General features: G+C 55.5%; 8 protein-coding genes and 1 non-coding gene across 9 annotated transcripts; 7 read left to right on the plus strand and 2 right to left on the minus strand.

Annotated features, from left to right (window-relative positions):
* Positions 1-74: 74 nt before the first annotated feature.
* LY79DRAFT_567864 (uncharacterized protein) lies at positions 75-1,252 on the minus strand. The gene has a single exon (XM_060558925.1). It carries the CDS (start codon positions 1,054-1,056, stop codon positions 553-555), a length of 504 nt encoding a protein of 167 aa, XP_060409347.1. The 5' UTR covers positions 1,057-1,252; the 3' UTR covers positions 75-552.
* On the plus strand, positions 1,253-2,452 carry LY79DRAFT_567865 (uncharacterized protein). The gene has a single exon (XM_060558926.1). It carries the CDS (start codon positions 1,533-1,535, stop codon positions 2,016-2,018), a length of 486 nt encoding a protein of 161 aa, XP_060409348.1. The 5' UTR covers positions 1,253-1,532; the 3' UTR covers positions 2,019-2,452.
* An 891-nt stretch (positions 2,453-3,343) lies between these two features.
* Positions 3,344-3,431, minus strand: LY79DRAFT_t242. The gene has a single exon. It is a non-coding gene; the product is annotated as a tRNA-Tyr (tRNA).
* Positions 3,432-4,362: 931 nt separating this feature from the next.
* On the plus strand, positions 4,363-5,739 carry LY79DRAFT_567875 (thioesterase-like superfamily-domain-containing protein). The gene is made up of 5 exons (XM_060558927.1): positions 4,363-4,619; positions 4,751-4,759; positions 4,914-5,084; positions 5,228-5,582; positions 5,644-5,739. The coding sequence occupies exons 2-4, from the start codon at positions 4,757-4,759 to the stop codon at positions 5,528-5,530; spliced, it is 477 nt and encodes a 158-aa protein (XP_060409349.1). The 5' UTR covers positions 4,363-4,619; positions 4,751-4,756; the 3' UTR covers positions 5,531-5,582; positions 5,644-5,739.
* A 235-nt stretch (positions 5,740-5,974) lies between these two features.
* LY79DRAFT_525217 (uncharacterized protein) lies at positions 5,975-6,874 on the plus strand (the record flags this gene model as incomplete). The annotated part of the gene is made up of 3 exons (XM_060555701.1): positions 5,975-6,122; positions 6,249-6,517; positions 6,629-6,874. 3 exons carry the CDS (start codon positions 5,975-5,977, stop codon positions 6,872-6,874), a joined length of 663 nt encoding a protein of 220 aa, XP_060409350.1.
* Positions 6,875-10,176: 3,302 nt separating this feature from the next.
* Positions 10,177-11,498, plus strand: LY79DRAFT_567892 (uncharacterized protein). Its single transcript, XM_060558928.1, has one exon. It carries the CDS (start codon positions 10,920-10,922, stop codon positions 11,379-11,381), a length of 462 nt encoding a protein of 153 aa, XP_060409351.1. The 5' UTR covers positions 10,177-10,919; the 3' UTR covers positions 11,382-11,498.
* Positions 11,499-12,117: 619 nt separating this feature from the next.
* LY79DRAFT_398936 (uncharacterized protein) lies at positions 12,118-12,858 on the plus strand. The gene has a single exon (XM_060553000.1). It carries the CDS (start codon positions 12,246-12,248, stop codon positions 12,750-12,752), a length of 507 nt encoding a protein of 168 aa, XP_060409352.1. The 5' UTR covers positions 12,118-12,245; the 3' UTR covers positions 12,753-12,858.
* A 1,191-nt stretch (positions 12,859-14,049) lies between these two features.
* Positions 14,050-16,017, plus strand: LY79DRAFT_398952 (uncharacterized protein). The gene is made up of 2 exons (XM_060553002.1): positions 14,050-14,222; positions 14,333-16,017. Exon 2 carries the CDS (start codon positions 14,361-14,363, stop codon positions 15,705-15,707), a length of 1,347 nt encoding a protein of 448 aa, XP_060409353.1. The 5' UTR covers positions 14,050-14,222; positions 14,333-14,360; the 3' UTR covers positions 15,708-16,017.
* A 1,464-nt stretch (positions 16,018-17,481) lies between these two features.
* Positions 17,482-19,689, plus strand: LY79DRAFT_398943 (major facilitator superfamily transporter). The gene is made up of 5 exons (XM_060553001.1): positions 17,482-18,052; positions 18,111-18,802; positions 18,863-19,152; positions 19,217-19,314; positions 19,379-19,689. Exons 1-5 carry the CDS (start codon positions 17,862-17,864, stop codon positions 19,593-19,595), a joined length of 1,488 nt encoding a protein of 495 aa, XP_060409354.1. The 5' UTR covers positions 17,482-17,861; the 3' UTR covers positions 19,596-19,689.
* Positions 19,690-20,962: the final 1,273 nt, after the last annotated feature.

Genomic DNA, 20,962 nt, shown 5'->3' on the forward strand with positions numbered 1-20,962 from the left:
CCCTGAGCCCGCCCACCAACCAAAGGCAAACAAAAACAACGAAACCCTAGCAAGGCCAGATCTCTCGCGCCTTTCGCCTTCCGCCTAGGTTCTTACACTAAGATCAACCCAAGATCACCACCATCAGTGCATTCATCCATCCATCCATCCATCCATCCATCCCGTCAGAGCAGGCAGGCACGCGCACTGCTATGCCATGCCAGTGCTTCCTGGGCCCTTCCTTCCTTTCTTTCCGTACCCACTGCCCACTGATCTCTCTCCTTTCTCCTCTTCCTCCCCCCGTCCCTTCCCAGTGTCCCGCCGCCCCCCGGTCATCGTCTCTTTCCCATTTTCCCATCGCAACTGCCATGTTTGCCATCGTCCAAAACAAAGATACGTGCAACTTGTACCCCCAGTCTACCTATATTTCTCTCGGTCGCAGTTTCCCCCCCCCTCTTAATCTCGGGCCCTTTCTCTATCGTCCGATTTTTCTGATTGGCCAGAATTTAATCCTGTCGGCACCTACCTTGGCTACCTACTTTTGAGGTAGGAGGTACCTACCTACCTACCTACCTATCTACGTAGTACCTGAGGGGAGGTGTAGGAAGTTGAGCAGGAGCCCATCGCCGTCGCCGTGGTCCCCTCCTTCCCACCTACGTAGTGTTTGGTTTTGGTTCCTGCTCTGATGCGGCCGGCACACGTTGCCCATCCCACCAAACTCATTCTCATCGCCCACCTCAACCACCCTCTCGTCTCCTCGTCCCTCTCCTCTTCCTCTTCTCTCCATTTCCCTCTCGATCCCGTTTGCTTACCCTCCATTACGATTGAATGACTCGGTCTTCGCAAGTGCCACGTTTTCGAGCTCTGCACACGCCGATCCACTTTCCTCCGACCCGGCCCCAACTTGCCTCGCCTCTCTGCGCCTTTCGCCCGTCGAGTTGCACGTTTTTGCCCATCGTCGCTCATCTCGCCCGCACCATTGCCACCAGTCGCATCCGGCTTCTCCCCTCGCACTTCCGGTTTCATCTCGGCCCAGTTCCCAGGTTCTGTTGCTCGGGGTTTCCCCCATCGTATCATGCGGTTTTTCTTGTGTTTGTCGCGCGATGCGGCCCGGATATCGCGTACTGCGCATCGGGGCGCCGACCCCGTCTGTGGGAACTCGGTCGCGACTTGGTCCGAATTGAAGCTATCCTCACATCTTGCACCACCCCCATCTCAATCGCCACCAACACCCCTCGCTGCATCTGGAAAACACCCGATTCCATCGTCTAAGTCGACGATCTGGTCGGGGGTATTTTTGTTGGATTTCTCCCGTTTTCCCTGCCCGATTTGACTTACACCGAGTATCGCCCCTTGCCCCATGGCGATCGCGTCACGCGACCGGTGAAAACCAGTGCATCGTCTTTTCCACGTGCCCACGACCACGCCGTTGCTCCGCCTCTGCCGTCAGCTCTCTTGCCATCTCGTAGTCATGATCCCAATCGAATGACGATTTTTTGAGACCGGTTTGATGCCCATATCATGCCGGCGGCGTCGATGGGAGTTTCCCGGAGATGTGTCGCGATGGAAGCTATTCACATTTGACCAGTGTCATCGCAGAGGAACGACTGCCACCACTTCCGGCGCGTTCCCGATCACAAAAACACGTGCATCGAGTTTTTGATGACTCTCGATCCATATTGCTCACTTTTTTTTTCTCGGTCCATCATGAGCCTGTTTGCGGCGTGGCTGCGACTTCAAGTATGACGCATGTCTGCCCAAGGTGGAGGAGAACACGTGTATGCCGGTCGCCGCCTATCGACTCGTGCCTACGGACACGTCGCCAACAGCCTGAAACAGACTTTAGCTCGACGAAAGAAATGTCCGTCACGATTGGGATGATGGATTTGTTGGATTTCGAGGTATCAGAAATAACTCTCATGGCAAAACTCCGACCCGGCCTTACTGGAAGCGCTGCAACTGTAAACGAGGAAAGGCTGCATGTCACGTGGTGCCGGTCTCCCATGCGCAGCAACTCGATGACTGATAGGCACTTCTAAGCATCGCAGTCAGCTGCGTAGTGTTTCCCTCTTACTGAGGGGAGCATTTATCCGGCGAAGACAAAAGTCATACCAGAGGCATTGTTTCTGTAGCCGTGGTGCTCCTGGACTGTAGCATGGCTAGACACACACATTGTAGACCCAGGCCAACGGAGAACAGCGAGGTCCAAATCAAGGCCACGTATGCGATGCTGCGGGCAACTCGGCCACTCCCCAGATATGGGATTTTGTAGAGATGTATCATAAACAGCATCATCAATCAGGACAGGTGAATATCAAAGGCTCGGGATATCTGGTCGTCAGCGTGGTGTGTCGAGCAGCTCATGTCAGGGCTGTGCTTTGTTTTGACCTGGCGACGCGTGTGCCCGAGCCCCCTTTTCGCAGCGAAACACACCCAGGGCCAACCTCACACGACACGGGCAGGGAAACTCCAGAAATTACTGTCTAGATAAGTATGACGAATGGAAAAGATGCTGTATTTTACTGATACCCTTGAGGAAAGCTCTCTGGTGTCCTATTGATGGTAGAAGCATGCATCGGAGGGGGGCGCGACGCGTGCAGTCCGGCGTCTGGTCGTGTGCGCTGGACCTGCGTCGCGGCTGCAGTTTGGGGGGGGATGGTGGTAGTAGTCGTCGTCAAGAATTGTGGTCCCCACTCCCTGATCTGGAAGGTGGGGCAGAAAGAAGGTAGCGAACCCGGTTTGAAAGGAAGGAAAGAAAGGAAGAAGAAGAAGCTATGACCACCGCTCCCGTTGCAGCTCGGAGCTCCTGCCTGGTCCCTCCACCTACCCCCCTCCCCCGCCTCGTGTGTGTGGACGCGCACTCGCTCGCAGGTCGGGAGGGAGGGTCTCTGCCGGGGCAGGGCATACCTGGAACGGGACTTTTTTTTTTTTTTATTCTTTACTTCCTTCGCCGAGGTGGCTCAGTTCAGCGGGTGTGGCGCAGGCGACCAAGGACCCCTCCCTCGCTCTCGACGCGCTGAAGACTCGCGCTGAAGACTCGTGCTAAGCGCATGACGGAGAAGGGGGTGTGTTTTTAAAAACCTACGTCTAGCTGCCTACTATAGTATGTCGTTGGCATTTTCACCAACGAAGTAGGGAGGAAATGCCCGTATTGTGTGTGTGTTAAGGTTGAACCGCCCCATGTAACAAACTGAGCCTCTCGTGGCAGCAGCGCTGCAATTGTCGCCGATGAGGTTGCATGCGGTCTGCAAATGGAGAAAAGGTATGATGGCAGCAATAGCAAGGGTTTGTTTGCGGTGCACGGCGTATGAAGGTGATAGACAGATACAAAATGGAAAATGAGAAAATACAAAAAGAAATAAGTTCTCCCCTTCCAGAATCGAACTAGAGACCTTTCGATGACAATGTAACCATTACAGTCGAACGTGATGAACCAACTACACCAAGGGGAGATTCAAGGCTAAGCCTTGCTTGGTATGAGGGGGATGGTATGATTTCGACCTATAAATGATCATCACATGTAGCCGATCCTGGTGCGCTCGGTACGTACACCAAGGTACCTCCTCAGCATGCCTCCGACCAGTGACTTGTCTAAATGATCCTGCACGACAGACTCTTACGATTGGAAGCATCCAGTAGCGCGCAGAATTGACTAAATACTAACTACACTCCGTCAGCTTGCTTCCCATACCTATACAGCAAGCTCACCAGGCACCGCGCATCGTAGACGGAACCCCCACGCCTTGTCATTACCCAAAGATAGGTACCTACATACACATACCTGCATAGCACACACATGCTTACCTACGGTACTTTATACCCAGCCCAGCAAAAGAACAAAAAACCCCGGCCAACTACCGAACCGAACCAACGGCACCACACGATGACGCAGGAAAAAAAAGATAAGACGGGGCGCAAACCTCCAAAAACGGCCAGAGACCCTCTTCATGGGGAGGGGGGCCACCACCACTCACCACTCATGAGCCTTCAAATAAACCAAATTCAAGGGTTCTCGAGTCCTTGCTCCCGGGTGTGGGGGGGTTTGGACGAGGGCGGCTGGCCGACGGAACCCGCCCCTTATCAAATTCTTCACCCGCCGACTTCTGGCGACCGACCGCTCCTTATGTGTCCGTTCTGTTGAAATTTGCGCGCGTTGTGAAGCAGACGCCGAAGATATCCTCCGCCACGCACAGAGTCACAAGGTTGTTTTGAGAAGAATAAAAGAAGGAAAGAATAAAAGAAGGAACGAAAGAAAGAAAGCAACGATGCGCAGCACATTCGCCCTCGGCGCCCGTCTGGCCCGCGCCGCCCCTGCACGGCTCCCCCAGCGCCGCTCGCTCGCCACCTCGGCGCCGTGTCTCGCCGCCCCGTCTCCGGCCCCTGCCCACGCCGGCGCACACGCTGGCGCAAACGACACCACCGCCGTCGCCGCGCTTGGCCCGCGCTGGCTGTCCGACCTGCAGACGCGCATCACGCGGTGCGCCGGCCGCGGCCTCCAGGGTCGCCAGGCCGAGGAGCTCGAGGCGGTGCGGCGGGCCGTCGACGCCCAGTGGCTGGAGCTGTTCGCCGGGCGGGAGGGGTTCCTCACGGGCCCCGGATGGAGGGGTCTGGACAGGCACACTGTGACCTGGGGAGATCAGGTTCGGTTTTTTTTTTTTTTCATGTGTGCCATGCAAGACTCTCATGAGAACTTCCATGAGATTTGAGATGAGAGCGCCGGGTGAGAGTTGGGAGAGACTAGATTTGCTGACTTTTTTTTTCGGGTTTCCAGGACGCAATGGTGAGTTGAGCCCCTCGGGTCCTCGCGACTTGAATGACCGAACCGGATGGACATGTCTGCTATGAGTCCCGCGAGAACCGCTCACTAACACGACGCTCAGGGTACGGCGCACCGTTCAGCTTGACCGAGACACGAACAGCAGCTCACAGTCGCAGGTCACGTGAACAACGTCGTCTACAACAAGTACGCCGAGTCGGCGCGGTTCAACTGGTTGCGCAACTTCGCCACGACCATCGACCCCGAGCACGCCGACGACTGGAACGCCTTCCTGTCGCCGCGCGACGTCGGGCTCATCATGAGGAGCATGAAGACGGACTATAAGTTTGTGAGTGCTCTCTCTCTCTCTCTCTCTCTGCACTTTATAACAACACCCGATGGTCTCCCATCACTTCCCGAGACCTCTCATCGTCTACACTTACCTCACCTCACCGCAAGACCGAGACGCTGACCGCGCCCCCCCCCCCCAAGCCGATGGCCTACCCGGATCACGTCACGGTCCTGCACAAGCTCGTCTCCAAGCCGACGTACGGGGCCGACTACATCTTCCTCGAGGCTCTCCTCATCTCCCACGCCCACCGCCGTCCCTCGGCGCGCTGCTTCGAGGACATCGTCGTCTACGACTACAAGGCGGCCAAGCGGGCGCCGCTCAAGCCTTTTATGGTCGACCGGCTCCGGGAGACGTACGAGGCGCAGGAGGAGACCAGGATCACGTGCGAGCGCAAGGTCCAGGGGCTCATTGAGGCCGTGCGGAGGCTGGAGAACGCTGTGTGAGATTGGCAAGTTTGCATGTGTGTCTGCAAGACTAGCTAGACGGCGATGATGACTGGGTAAGGTTGGTCATTGGATGGAGCGGGTGGGTTGCGGGATAGACGGTGTTAACATACAGACTTTTACATAAGAATCGGGCCATAGACTATAGATCTCACACGGGGAGAGAAGCAATGCATAAGTAGAGTAATAGACGCGTTCGGATGGGCGTTGATGGCGGCGCATACACGTGGTGGCCCGGGTCCGATCCGCGGCTGTGACGGTAAGTGGTCGGTTGGAAGTGGGGTTGATTGTCTTGCGGGACATCAACGCCCGCGACCGGCGCGCGCAAGTTACACCTCAGGAACACATACACACGCACACACGCACACACACACACTGTTTCGCAATCTTATCCCCAGAGCCGCTCTCCGCACTCCGAGAGACTTGCTGCGACCCTCGCTCACCATGGGCAGCATCTCATTCCGCGAACATATCCGCTGGATCCCCGACGAGGCGAGCGAGCCGACGTCCACCATCGTGCTCACGTCCCCGCAACGCCGCTTCGTCGATCTCCGCATACTCAAGTCGGCGCCGACGGCCGATGGCGCGCCAGGTGAGTCCTCCTCTCCCCGGGGAAAAGGGGATGAGTAAGCTGGGAATCACGCGACCGGGGGGGGAGTAGGGGAGGACCACCCTCAACTCAAACCACCGCCGGCCCCAAGGCTGACGCAATCGTCAGCGACGCACGGCATCGAGCGTCTGGAGTGGGGCATCGCGGGGACCTCGTCCTCGTCCATGCGCGACGGCGGCGACGGCGTCCAGGTCCGGCACTCGCGCTGGGAGCACTGGATCGACTCGCGCACCACGGAGCCCGAGAACGCCGCGGACGAGGGCGACATGTACGAGCAGCCCGGCGGGCTGACCCTCGAGAAGGGGCGGATGGTGAACCCGGCCACCGGGGCGGAGACGGACTACGAGGAGCTCTGGCGGGACATTGACCCCGTCCCCGTCCCCGTCGCGGCTGCTGCTGGCGGCGGCGGCGGCGGCGGCGGCGGCGAGGAGAAGAAAGAGGAGGCGGGCAAAGGCGTCGAGTGCATCGTCCTCAGATTCGAGGATGAGCCGACCAGATCGCGGGGGCTGGTCGTCTGGCTGGGCCGGTTCTGCCAGGGCATCTCGCGGGTCGGGGAGGATGATGTCGCGGCGCAGCGCTGGGAGTGGAAGGGCGAGGAGGGGTGGAAGCGGACGGCGCAGATCGGCGCGCGAGAGCTGCCCTGCGAGGCGCTCCTGAAGACCGGGGCGCCGCTGAGCGTCGGCGCGCACGTCGTGCACGAGAACCTGGTGTGGGACGTGCTTGAAAGTTCCTAAGGACTGGCGGTGGCAAGAGTCTTTTTTCTCGCGTTGGGGGGGGGGGGGGGCAAAGAGCTATATCGCGGCAGTCCTTATGAGAGCGAGGCGAAGGTTACAAAAAACCTCATCGGCATCCTGGAGATAGTCAGAATGTCGATGAACATAACCAGTAGACTGACTATCCTAATGATCGGCCTTGTGTTCAAGATGATGACTCGCTTCAGGGACGACGTCGATATGCTGGCTGGACAGAAGGAATCCGGAGAAGTTGCACAGAGGAGCATGGAATCACGTACCAAACCAAATAACCGGCTTCTGCCTGCAGCCCCGATACTCATCACCCGAACGAGATGATTGGGCAATGAGCGTGCTTTAGCGTCACGACTCTATCCGTCTCCCAACTGGCGAGTAGAGAACCCGTATGAGCCGGAAACCCCTCGTCAACCTCCGTCATATATCACATAACTCTAACATGTGGGACACGAAAATCAGAGCCCGTCCACGTCACATTCAAGTGCTACAGGAGGGTCAGGGCAATCGCCGGCACAAACTTTGAAAACGATGAGGAGGCACCTATCGGGCGTGTCCTGCATTGGCTCGACAGAAAACTTGCCGCGATCCCATCCCTGGCCAGCTGTACACCACCAACCACCAGGCGAGACCCCGGCCTGGTGCTGATGCTCCTAGACTCTTCTGTGGCCGGCGGATACGAATTCCTGCACGTCAATCTGACCCATTCTGGGATGGTAAGTCCACAAGTCCAAAACTGCCTGGAACTTCACGGGCAGCCTCAGCACGCAAACATGTTGAGTGTTCTTATACCGGAAGAAACCTTGGCTCCCTGATGGGGAAGTGAAGAGTAAACAAAGAGCAACATGGAAGCTTACTTGTGGAGGAGCTGAGGGCCTGTGTCGTGCTCCAGGTGAGGGTTCATGGCCAAGTCATGATATATGTTGCAAACCACAGAGCCGCTCGTTTGATGGCAACTAATACTCGTTAAGCAGGCCACGAGCCACAGGGCTCCGCTCGACTACCTCGCTGGTTAACGATGACTCGCTCAAGAAAAGCGTGGACTGAATCACTCAACATCACAGTCCAAGGAAATGATGACATCAGCGTACGGGGATGTCAATGTCTGGAAGCCGTGTGCTGCGAGGTGAAAGGATTCCAAACAAGTAAAAGCGTTTATCAGTCATGCCATGAGGTGGTCGCACTCTGCGGAGACGTTGGCACGATGGGGGATAGCTGGCTACTAATACGTATGCGCGATGCGTTGGACATTCAGGGGGCCCTCAACATGAATAGATTAGGGTTACATTACAAGAGAAAATGGATAGCCATCGTCATGCCAAGTTCCTGCCAGATAGTCAACGCCCTCTAGCACATATATTCTGGCTTTGACGATGGCTTTTTGGTCCAAAACATTGAACAACTACATTGGTCATAGAATGGGCTGGTTTCTGTTAGCATCTGGTTGGTCTATTCTAGCCCACCAATCACTCCCAACGATATAAGCGTCGGAATTCTTCATAGGTGAAATTTCATCTGGGTCGATGTTGACATGTACTCCGATTCCGTTGGCCTTGTCCATCTCTGGATGGTGTGGACTTTGTGTCATAGTTCGCGATGTCGGCATAGCTGACCCAGTTAGTCTCTCTTTCCATGAACTGGGCCGATATATTATTGCCGACGCCGGAAGAGTGGTTGACGACCATGGTGTGTAGCTGACTGGAGCTGTACGGGGCAGCCGATGATAATCGTTGGGGTTCAGCGAAGCATGGAAAGAACGTAACTGAAAAATCAGCAGTTTCTTGAAGTTTGCGACTAGCTCTTTACGTCTGGATAAATCATTCACCGTCTCGGCTTCCCAACATTACCCCTCGATATTGCCGTAAGACCCAGGCCCTCGGCACCCCTCGAGTTGAAAGCTGATCCAAGGGGCAAGGTCTATAATGAGATCAGGCTTGTCGTAGCACCCACCGGTGAGGCCTGTCACACTGGCAAGATCGACAAACCTGGTTCAAAAAACATGTCTTAGTACGCTTTTTTCCGTCGGCACTCTCCCCGCCGAGACTACGCACCTAGACATACAGGCTGAAGATTCAGGGTTCTACATTACTTGAGATACTGTTAACCCAAGATCTTGGACTATGGGTCGTTAAATATTGACGATGTCAATGAGGTTCAAAACAAAAAGGACTGCTCTCGCTGTCTTGTGGGCTAAGACAACAGCCATGCCGACCAACCCCTCCGGGCTCAGTCGAGACCAGATCACTCACACGCACTGCTAATCGTACTACAACTTCGAGAGGCACAACGAGCAAAAATATCGACTTCGAAATGATGGTCAGCAGAAGAGACATCAATTTCGTGGATCAAGTAATCACCTTTAGCAACTACCCATTCCAGATCCCGTTTGGGACTATTACAGGATACGGGGGTGGAGTTTTGTGCAATCTGCCTGTTGCCAACAGATGCAGGCGAGGCTTGTTATATGCTTTGAATCCTCCCGTCACAGCCTTCAACTTGTTTTTCTTTTCTTCTTCTTCTGTGGCCAAACGAACCGGTTAAAAGCTCGTTATGTTGCCTATATCAATGATATGAGCTTGTGCTTGAGGTGTAATCACGAGTGGATGAAGTTGAAACCCTTTTGAAGATCAATAGGGTTAAAAATATCCATGGATATCCATATGGTTTCCCCTCCATAATATCCATGGATATTATGGAGAAATCCATATGGTTAATGGGTATATGGTTTATGGATTTTTTAAGCGAGTATTAACCATGGTTAAATGGTTAAATCCAAATGGATATTTTTTAGATGTGAGTCTGGATATTACGGTTATGGACTGGATTTTAGTATGGATATTATGGATATCCAAATTATTAAGGCGTATTTTCTATAGAGGCGGTTCAGCTAATTATATGCAGGTGCGTGAGGCCAGTACGACATATTAGCAACAAGACAACCCCAGAGTCATCGATCTCAATGTTCTCATAGCATTGAATGTCTCCAGAGCTCTCTGGTCTATCAATGTACCATCTCCCAGAGCCCTTTTCAGCGCGACATATCTCCGAGGAGCCAATTGCGATATTCCAGGAGCCGGCCTTCCGGCTTGGGCACATAAGTGCTATGTATGACATCAAAGCGATTGCAGAAAAATCAGTCGCGGGTACATACATCTTTTGAACAAAACGGCTCTTTACCTAAGCTGTTATAGAACAGGGATGGTTCCTAATGGACGACGTCGCTGTTGGACGAACCTGAAGCAACATTCGTGGATGTGAAGCTATTCCTGGCAGTTCCATAACTGCCAAAATTCGTTTTCATGAACGATATTTATAGTGACCTGATCAATACACACACCTTGGGAACAGCATTCATGTCTGTGCTATTTCGCAGAAAATGTACAACAGCGGTTTCCCTCACTTATCTAACTTACTATTGCGCTTATTGCTTCTGCACTTGATGCCCATTGCTAGCTGATGACTGCCATGGTCGACAGTTCATCAGTAACTAGTGATTGGGCATTATTGCCATGCTACAAGACACAGAGTCTCTATATTGTGTGACCTATGCCTCGATGCTGTGAGCCGCTACTCTGGGGTTCTTGCCCAGGTCAACGCCTGTTGCCCTTCCAGCCAGGTGGGTCAGTCCCAATGTTTGTGTAAATAGGTGGCTACAGTGCTGCAAGTCTAATACTCTTTGACTATAAATATAACACTATGGCAGTTTAAGGAGACATAATAGAGTTACCCGCACCAAGAGGGGCGTTCACTGCAAGCATACCTCATGGTGTTTCTCAATAGTTCTTGGCCTCTACCAGCTAGTTTACTCCACCTCGTCGACGTTATTGAGGAACACTACCGCCGAATAATCGGCCAAAGTTTATCTGGCTGTAAGTCAAGTTTCCAAGCAGAAATCTCTGACGGTCTTGCGATACAATATCAGCTACGCCGCTTTCTCTTGGTCACTTTAACTGGGATCCCACGGAGTTTCCTGGATTACATTCGAAAGCTTCAATGTATGGAAATGGAATAACACTTTAGTCAGTGTTTCTCCATGAACGATGTGCCTTGGATACGATGCGATGCTCGCTTGTTGATTTCAATTCCAAGTAAGCACAAAGCTCGTGATGCACGTTGTTATGCACTCAGATGGGGAAAGCTTCTGGCTGGCCGGGGCTCTAGTGGACATGTTGACACTCCCATTGAGTCTCGTCATTCGGCGAACCGCGGTAGCAAAGACGATATTACCCGCCACGTATCCCACTCCAAGACGTATCTCGGACTCAGGCTACGTCGAAATAACAAGAAAGAAACGGAAGCAGCCACATCTTCTGGTGGGTTTATAGCCACTGGAGCACAGACGCTGGGGGACGAGCTCCCGGCGTGGGCGGCGTCCCTGATGGTGTGGCTCAACTCGATTACTCACCAAACACACCGACAGGCGGACGCTGTGTCTCTGGGCAATCTCCGAGCATTATGGGCAAGGCGTCCGAGGGTACCGGCGAGCTTTTTGTAATCTTCACGTGCGGTGCGGCTGAATGCGCTTGGGGTTCCCAGAAAGAAAGGCATGTATAACATTGAGTGTCGAGCGGATTGCTTGTCTCGTTCCGGCCGATAGAGGATGAGAAAGTAGGGCACTCGGAAGCTCGCGAAACCCTTGCCCCCCCCCCCCCCCCCCCCCCCCCCAGTCACTTGCTTTCTAACACGACGCCGTCAGAAGAGCGATCTACCCATCGAGCCCTCTGGGCTGTTCGTGCATCAAGCATAACTGCCCAGGCCCCCTTAATCAACGGGCTCTGCAGACGTGCAGCTCGTATTCCCATCGCTTCGCTTCCTCTTGCAGGTATGTGTGCGTGTGTGTGTGTGTGTGTGTGTGTGTGCGTGATTGCGCGAAAAGTGGTATCAGTCATGCCCACCCGCCGATCGCATGACGGCGGCGTCAATCGAACAACCCGAGAATGGGGGCGTAAAGCACGGCCACCCTTCTCTCGCACATCATGTTTGTTTCTATTTTCCTCTGGCGCCGCCCTCGGAACCGTGCGGCGCGTGTCAAGCTGGCGCGGGACGGTGGCAGCCCAAACGCGCACGTTTCCGGTGCTATCTGTCCACCACCACGGAGACTAGAGAGAGGGAGAGAGAGAGAGGCTGGGGAAGGCCTCGCACAACGGAAGGCGTGCCGAAGCTTAGGCGCTACAGGCAGGCTTACGATTTCGAGGCGTCCTACTCGATGGGGCAGACGTTATGCCGGGTGCTGGATGGGCGTGGCGCCTTGCCAGGCCGGGGCAAGGATCACTTGTCTTGCCCCAGCCCGGACCGAATGTCAAGCGAGGACGCTGGAGGCTAGTACGTCTTATCATCGAAAAGTTCCTCGTTCGCGACGATGGCCTCGAATCGTAGCTTACGCATAATCGACGAGGCCTCCCCGCCACCGCAGCTAGACGATGCTTCCTTCTCCGGAGGCGGCCATGGCACATCTTGGTTACTCAGCCGTCGTATGCTGTCCACGCTTTTCTCACTCACCCACGCGACGGGAAAGAAAAGGGGGGGGACCCAGGCGATAGGAGTCGACTGGGGAGGGAAATTCGCCAGCCAGTCCGGTCACAAGACCCTTTCTCCCCGGGGTGGACGGGCCGTCCGTTTCTCCTCGTCGTGTTTGCCTCCTGATACACCGTCATCCCGCGTGTCTGATGGAATTCCACACTCATCGGCCTCATCGGGCAGTTGTTTCCAGCGTGCCGGCTTGCTACATATCCTTCCAGTCTTCACCCGAACTTTTGCTCAAGAGGGGTTCCGCGCACCGCGCCTCCGGTCCATGCTCTCATCCCCAGGTTCAAGGGTCCAAGGGCATATCTGGAAGAAAAGCCAGCCACCCCGAATCAATAGGTAGGCAGACGAACCATGCCATGATGCGAGAAACCAGCCACCGCCTGCCCGGCATCATTTGCCGTTGTCAACTGTCAATTGGTGCTGGAGGGGTGCCAGCTGTCTCCCCGGCTCCGCCAGCAAAGCAAATCATCGGCACGAGACCCAGGACGCGGCGCACATCATCCCACTAAAGCAGGGCAACGTTCGGATGGCGTGGAGGGGCCCCCCCGTCAATGTTCACTGTCAGAGTTGTCACTGGCTGCCATGGAATGAATGGATTTGCATCGGACAGCCGGGTCTCCCTGTTAACGCTCTACCGCCATGTGCCATGTCAGTCCCCTTTTGGTGCTTTTGCCCCTGCAATTGTACCCTTGTGTGTTTCCCAAGTCTCGATTAAGCATGGGTTTCTCCCTCTCTTTTTTTCGTTCTTTTGGGTAACGCTCGTTGGTTTTGCGCGTGTGTTCCCAGGGTAAGTTGGATTCGGCCGTCTGCCTCTAGACAAGGGCGTTTACACTAATTGCTTGACGGCCCCCCTCCTGTCCACTCTTTTGGTACGCCACACTAGTTCCATTACTCCGTATTCCTCTAGGTATTCCCTATCTATACTAGTACCTGTCGACATCGTCCCCCCAGTCTTCGTCTGTGGACATACCCTGTATGAATAGGCAGCAAGAGAAAAGAACTGGAGCCAAAAGCTCCCTAGACACGGAGCTGAAGTTCACCGGTCGAGCCGAGAGGAGGGGGAATATCCATCCATCCACGCCATGTGAGCGAGGGTCCATTACAGAAAAGGAAAAGATAGAGAGGGAAAAAAAAAAAAAGCAGTTGCCGCGCCACCTCGAACGAACTGGGCATGCTATTACGAGTGGCTTTCCTCTTAGCACCCGTCGGTTGGGACGCTAGACTCGACCGATTCTGCATGGTGTCTTGTTGTATGCAGATTGGTGCATCTACTTACTACACCTTGCAATCTTTGCATGGTCATCATGGCCGTGCCGTGCGGTCGTGGTCATGGATTCGAGAGGGAGACAGGATAGACAGGCAGACAAGCACCCGGTAGCAGTAACATCAACGGATCTGCAATGCCAATCCAATCCGATCCGTATCCATCGATCCAGTCTGATGCCCATCTTCCTGCACCCTCTCCATCCACCTCCAAGCCCAGCTAGCCCTCCTTTCCTCGTTTCTCGTAATTAACCTGGCCAGCCTCCTCCTCCTCCTCCTCTCTCTTACCTACCGTTATCCTTTCCGTCTTCCCCTCCCTCCTTTCTCTCTCTGCCCTTACTCTTGTGCAGTGATCGACGTCTCTGCTCGTACCGTTGCCCAATTTTGCGACTGTGCGAGCTCCCAATCCGTTCCGTTGTGTTTCGCCGCGGTGGCACAATACGCAAATCACTCGCACATTCTCAGTTCTCGGCTCATAACACCCGGGCTGCATCCTTCAAATTCCCTCAATACCCCGGTCTCTTCCCACCTCCCACCAGACCAGAAGGTTTACACCGAATCCCCCTTCTCCCCGTACACCCGCAGCCTCGCCTCCCCAGCATCATCATCGTGGGCACATCTAATACCGCCGCCGTCCTGGTTTCCAACGTTTCGTAGCTTGTAGGGTGCGACCTCATCGCCGACAATGCGCCTCGGATCGGCCGGCCTCACGGCCCTGCTCTGGAGCGCCATCGCTACCCTCACAACAGCCACCCCCATCGCCAACAATGATAGCAGGCCCATGCCTGTCCTCCGCCCGCGGCAGGGGGGCACCGGCGTCACACCAACCCCGACCCCGACCCCGACCCCGACTCCGACAGGAGAATCGACGACGCCGGCGACAGCGAGCACGGCATCCGAGCAGGAGGCCACCACCACCGTCACGATAACCACGACGGTTGGCGACGGGGGCGGCGGCCGCACGACGACCGCGACCACCGTCGTCCTTCGCACCATCACCACCACCATCCTCGTCACGTCGACGAGCTTCCAGACCACGACCGTGACCAGCAGCGACGTCGCGACCGCCACGGTCACCAACTACGTCACCTCGACCGTCCTTGCCAAGCGAAGCCTCGAGGTCCTCCCCCTCGACGCCCCCGTCCCGCCGGCCCAGATCACACCAGCCGCGGACGACTACCGCAGGCGCGCCCTCGTCGAGAAGCGTGCCCTCGTCACCGTAGTCGTCACCGTCGCCGGCACGGCCGCGGGAGTCTCTACCGTCCTCGACACCCGTACCAGCACCGTCGTCTTCACCACCACCTCCAACACCGTCTTCACCTCCGTCCTCACCTCGACCCAGTTCAACAACGCTCAGACGACCATCACCGTCCAGTCTACCCTGACGGTCACCTCCACCTCCATCGACACCGCTGCGCCCACCACCGTCGACACCGGCCCCACTAGTGGCATCATCAGCACACCCACGGGGTCCAGCGGCGCGCAGAACACGAGCGGCGGCGGCGGTTCCGGCGGCCTGTCCACCGGCGCACAGGCAGGTATCGGCGTGGGCGTCGGCATCGTCGGTCTCGCTGCCCTCCTCGCCATCGGGTGGTGGGCCTACAAGCGCCGCAAGGCGAACCGCCCCAGTCGTTCCGACCTCGACGACATGCGCGCCTACGACCCCAACGGTCCCTCGCCCCTGCACGAGCCGACGGGCATGTCCGAGACGGGCGCCGGATTCCGCGGTGCCGGAGCGGGCGCCATGAGACGGCAGCCGGTGCCGAAGCACCAACTCTCGCCTCCATCGCAGAGCGTCAGCCCGCTCTCGAACCAGACGGCGTCGTACGGCAGGCCCCCGACGGGCGGCGCGCAGGAGTTCGGCGGAACGAGGGTCATGCCTGCCGAGATGGGCGGCGACGAGGTCGTAGAGATAGGCGACTCGGAGCCGAGGCCGCAGCAGCCGTTGCAACACACGCCGGCGGCGGGGAGGCCATATAACTCGGGCCCGGTCCCGGACATGTATGAGATGCCCACTGAGAGGTATCGGTAATGCCATAATTTCTTTTTGTCGCATGCGTGTAGTGAGGAAGGAGAAGATGTGGAAAACTGCGCTTATGATCATAGGTATGGAGTAAGGAGGAATCATTTACCTCGACATTTCTAGAAAGCGTTACATGGAGCTTCAGGTCCCGCGGATGAGCGGGCAGGCCGGCATCGTATAGCCAGTAAGAAGAGGTAGAAAACACAACTGCCTGGGCGAGATAGTCCTTCCGGCAGATAATCTTCGTAATGTGTACGAAATGAAATCAGCAAAAGTTGGTCAACCATGCGATGTTATGTGGCGAATCCGAGAAAACCAGCACAAGTCTGCATGCAATGTCAGAAGTTGCGCGCGCCGGACTTGGCTGCACACCGGGGCCGTACGGGCGTCAAAACGGTGCCCCCGAGGCGCCATGAATAAAAGCTGTTGCGCATTTCTAGCATCTCCGTTGCCAGAACGTACCTCGACGAAGGATTCGGCGTTTGCTGGGCTGCTTGCAGTTGGTGACAAGGCGCACGCTGTGGAAGATTGCAATGTCTCATGACGCATTGTGTATCGGCACTGCTTTCTTGAGTGAAACGCAAAACGAGAGAGAGAGAGAGAGAGAGAGAGAGATCGGCAGTGGCAGTAGTAGAGAAGGAAATGTTAAGTTGCAATTTCTGTATGGGTGTAAGATGAGGCATTACCACGCACAGTTATGTTCCACCTTCGGCGATGGAGCTCGGGCAACGGCAGGGACCGTTTGTTCACCCCGACTCTTGTTAAATAGCCTTTTCATTTGGAAGCCTTGTCGAACTGCCAGTCTAAAACCTCCGATTTCATTGCAACCCTTCGAGGATCACCGGCGCCGTCATTAAAACTCTGAGGTACGGATCGCTAGCGATGCTACCATACCGCCTCTACCCTGGAAACCGCGGTTCCGAGCTTCTGATGTGCTGGCCCCGTTGCCCGAACTCAATGGCGTCACCGGAACGAGGCCAACAAGCATTGAAGGTCGTCCTCTACATTTCGCAGCCCCCGATGATTGATCTGTGACTGAATGGGACCCTTGATGATTACAAACTCGACTCTTATCAGCAAGCGAGACGCTTCAGAAGCGCCCAGCATCTTATGTCTGCCAGCTGCAGCTCCGGGGATACCATCCCTGACGATAACACTGTCCAAGATTCGTCCCGATGTCAGCCAAGACTACAACTGCAACATGGCCGCTCCATGGTCCTGAGAAACAAAGATAAGTGCCGTCTCTGGAACCTGCGGAGGGTGTACAGCTCGCGGACGCCCACGCCGGGCGGCGGTACCATGTCGGGTATCTCCTACGACGCGAGCGAATTGGATGCAATGGCCGCACGTTAACGAGTGTGCAAAGTCCAACCACCCTGCAGCTTGAGTCTTAGCATCCCCGAATCTTTCCAGACTCTGGAGGGGGGTTCTTATCTGCAGATTCTGTATTCTCCCTCGAGAAAGGGTCCCGCCGCCGTGGGGGAGGGGTGAGAAGGGCCGTTGTGTTCCCGTTCCCTGCGAGTCTCTCCCACATGTCGTTACCTAAGTAAGACATATTTTCCCGTCTCTTTGTCGCATCAACTCAACTCCTTGCAGCCTCAACCCTCGATCTTTCACCTTGACTGCTCGTTAGCTTCTCCTTGACTCACACAAGCGTCTTCTGTCTTAATTTGTCTTGTTTTTGGGGGCCCCAGCCACAAGCTTTTCAGGCCAGGCCAACCCCATAACTACTACGGAGTACTTGTCCAGCATCGTGCCATTGTCGTTTCCCGGCCCCGCCGACGCAGGAATCGGAGTGGCGAGAGTACCCGGAACGAGAGAGAGAGAGAGAAAAAAAAACTCTTAGCGTCGTGCGTCCCGCCTGCGAAACGCTACACCCGCAATCTCAATAGCAACTTATATTACCCGGCCTCATCGTCTTCAAGATCGTCTAGGATCGTGAAGAGGGGTCTCGGGGGAGTTGTGTTCAATTGGCAAATCTTCAAGCTGCGTTAGCCTTCAATTGAAGCTGGCCGACTTTGCCTCGTCGGTGCTCACTTGCCCTTCTCTCTCAGGCACAACAATCATAATCCGGCCCATCTCAATCAACTCGGGGTTCATTACGACGGTGTTGTAGACCTCACAACTCCAGCATCCCGCCGTGTCAGCGGCGCCGCCAACATCATGGACGCCTCTAAGAAGGAAATGCTCGACGAAGCCGGCGCCGGCCTCAGTCCCGGCGTAAGCTCCCCAGACATGGCGGCCCGTGACCCCGATCCCGTCGACGCCGCCGCCGAGAAGAAGATCGTCCGGAAACTAGACATGCATATCATCCCGCTCGTGATGCTCCTCTACCTCTTCAGTTTCCTCGACCGGTGAGGCTATCCTCCTCCACTTCTAAAGAATCTGTTGTTCCATACTAACACCCCCCAGCGTCAACATCGGCAACGCCCGCCTCTACAACCTCGAACGCGACCTCGACTTGCAGGGCAACCAATTCCAGGTCGCGGTCTCGATTCTATTCGTTACATACATCGTCTTCGAGGTTCCCTCTAACCTCGTCCTTAAGCTCTTTACCCCGTGCCGCTGGATCGCCTTCATCACCGTTTCCTGGGGCATCATCGCCACCCTCACCGGCCTCGTCAACTCGTACGGTGCCCTGATCGCCTGTCGCTTGCTCCTCGGCGTCGTCGAGGCCGGCCTCTTTCCCGGCCTCAACGTCTACCTCACCTTTTTCTACAGCAAGCACGAGCTCGCTCTGCGCGTGGGCTACCTATTTGTCAGCGCCGCCATCGCCGGCGGGCTGGGTGGCCTGCTGGCCTACGGCATCGGCCACATGGAGGGTGTGGCCGGGATGAGCGGATGGCGCTGGATCATGATCATCGAAGGCCTCCCGACGGTCATCATCGGGGCGGTGACGTATTTCGCGCTGCCTAACGACGCAGGGACCGCGTACTTTTTGACGGACGAGGAAAAGGCTATCATGGCGAGGCGGAGGGGGCGGGAGTATGGCAACACGAGCAGCGCGCAGGAGTTCAGCAGGGAGGACATGTTCAAGGCGTTCAAGGACTGGAAGGTCTGGGTCTTTAGCGTCGCGCAGTTTGGCGCCGACACAATGCTTTACGGTGAGTCTTTGCGGGCCGAGGAAACTGTGGGCAAGACGGTTGTTTGCTGACCACGACCAGGCTTCTCGACGTTCCTCCCGACCATCATCAACGGCCTCGGGAAATGGACGCCGGCGCAGGTCCAGCTGCTGACCGTGCCATGCTACTTCCTCGGCGCCGTGGTCTACATGAGCATGGCCTTCCTCTCGGACCGCATGCAGAAGCGTGGCCTGTTTTGCGTGATTTTCGGCGGCATCAGCGCCATCGGCTACGGTGTGCTCATCTCTCCGGCGTCGAACGGGGCTCACTACTTTGGGTGTTTCCTCGTGGCGGCGGGGCTGTACGTCGTCGTCGGGTTGCCGTTGGCTTGGGTGAGTTTGCTGTCTTTTTGGCTCGCAAGGTGTCGCGGATGTCCTAACAACGGTTTTGATCCAGTTGCCAAACAATTGCCCGAGATACGGGAAGCGGACGACCGCTAGCGGTATGCAGCTGACAATCGGCAACTGCTCTGGTGTCATGTCATCCTTCATCTAGTAAGTTTTACCTCTTTACCCTCGCGGCTCGTCTCGGACACGTATAGCTAACCGAAGGGCACAGCCAAGCGATCGACAGGCCCAGGTACATCCGTGGCCATGCGGTGACGCTGAGTATGGTCGGCATGGCCACATGCCTTTATGGCTTCATGTGGTTTTGGTACTGGCGGGAGAACAAGCAGCGCGAGGCCGGTCACATCCAGAGCAAGCACGCCGACCTTTCGGATGACGAAATGGCCGAGCTGGGTGATGATAGCCCGCGTTATCGGTACACCATCTGAGTATGAGGATGCTGAGGTGAGGGGAGAGATGGCGCATGGGGAGATTAAAGCTTGGGGGCTATAGAAATGAGAAACGGAACGAAGAAACACCCCACTCGCGAGATACCCAGTTAGAGAACGCATCTCACCTTCGGACGGTGAACGTTCCAATGCAAGTTCTTCAAGACAGCCTGAGATTACGTGCTGCATGAGCCAAGCGATCAGGGAATGCGGTCCCACGCATGTCGCACAGCATTGTTGCAGCTCGGACGGATTTGATATGACCAAGACTGGAAGGCCGCAACATTGTATTAGTTGTGTATCGGTAAGACCAACATGCTGGATCGTCGCTATAGGTACCACTTTGCTTACTTCTGCACTATTACTGGGGTGAGTAGAGCCAAGTCGAGCTTGGGGGATTCGAACCATTCTCACCTATCGATACGATTATGCCAGTATTTCAGTTACAAGGGCTCGCGCAAAGGGTGGTTATCTTCCTTTTGTAGTTCCTCAATTGTTCCCCGTTGAAGGTATAGTCAAGCCAGGTCGAGGACCAACCAAAATAGCCCAAATCTCCCCCAGTGAGCCTGCGCCGGAATAGAGGAGGATTCGGAAAGGAAAGACCAGCTGGTGGGGGTGCTCGGCACAGTCACACTAGTTCAGAGTGAGAAACGATACTCATGAATAGACGGCGATTTGTCAGGAAGCGGAAGGTCCAGTGCCAGTCCTCGCACAAGTCCAATGATGTCTGCATTGGTTGCCTACGCCGTGGCTCGGCGAGCATAGCTTAGGAGTATGACGACGCCGACGAAGATATCGCCATGGAGAAACGGCAAGAGACAGAGGAAAGACTGCGCAGGGCTGAGATTCTATTTGAAAAGATGGCGAACGTTGCTTTTGGCTTAACTGCGAGGGCTGAGTATCTGATAGAGGAGACGAGAACTACGGTAACCAGCTATTAAGCTCGAAGTATGGCAGACCAAGTCTACCCGGGAGATGCTCCGAAACTGCCAGTGAGCATGCAGACAATGATAAAAAGCTTTAGTAGAAGCTTCACAATTCTCTTTGATATCATTTAGATGCTGTCACAATTATCTCCGCTGGTCATACAGTCGCTTTCTTGCAATCCTCCACCCTGTCCTGGCAAGACCTCTTCTTCCAAGCTACTGCCATGTCCATCTGCCTTGCCCAGTCCAACAACCCGTCCGGTATCTCTGGTCAGAATATTTTGATATCTCGCAAGTGCTTCCAGAGACTTCACTCTTCCACTCTCGACGCACACAAGTCAAGTCTCGGTCAATCCACATCGGCAGCCCAAAAGACATGCCTCCGTGGTGCAGTACGAGTGACGGAAAATGAGCAGCTCAGTGGCTCACAGGAAGGCCTCG

Source organism: Colletotrichum navitas, assembly GCF_030913465.1.
Source record: "Colletotrichum navitas strain CBS 125086 chromosome Unknown LY79scaffold_86, whole genome shotgun sequence".
In the NCBI taxonomy this organism is placed as follows: domain Eukaryota; kingdom Fungi; phylum Ascomycota; class Sordariomycetes; order Glomerellales; family Glomerellaceae; genus Colletotrichum; species Colletotrichum navitas.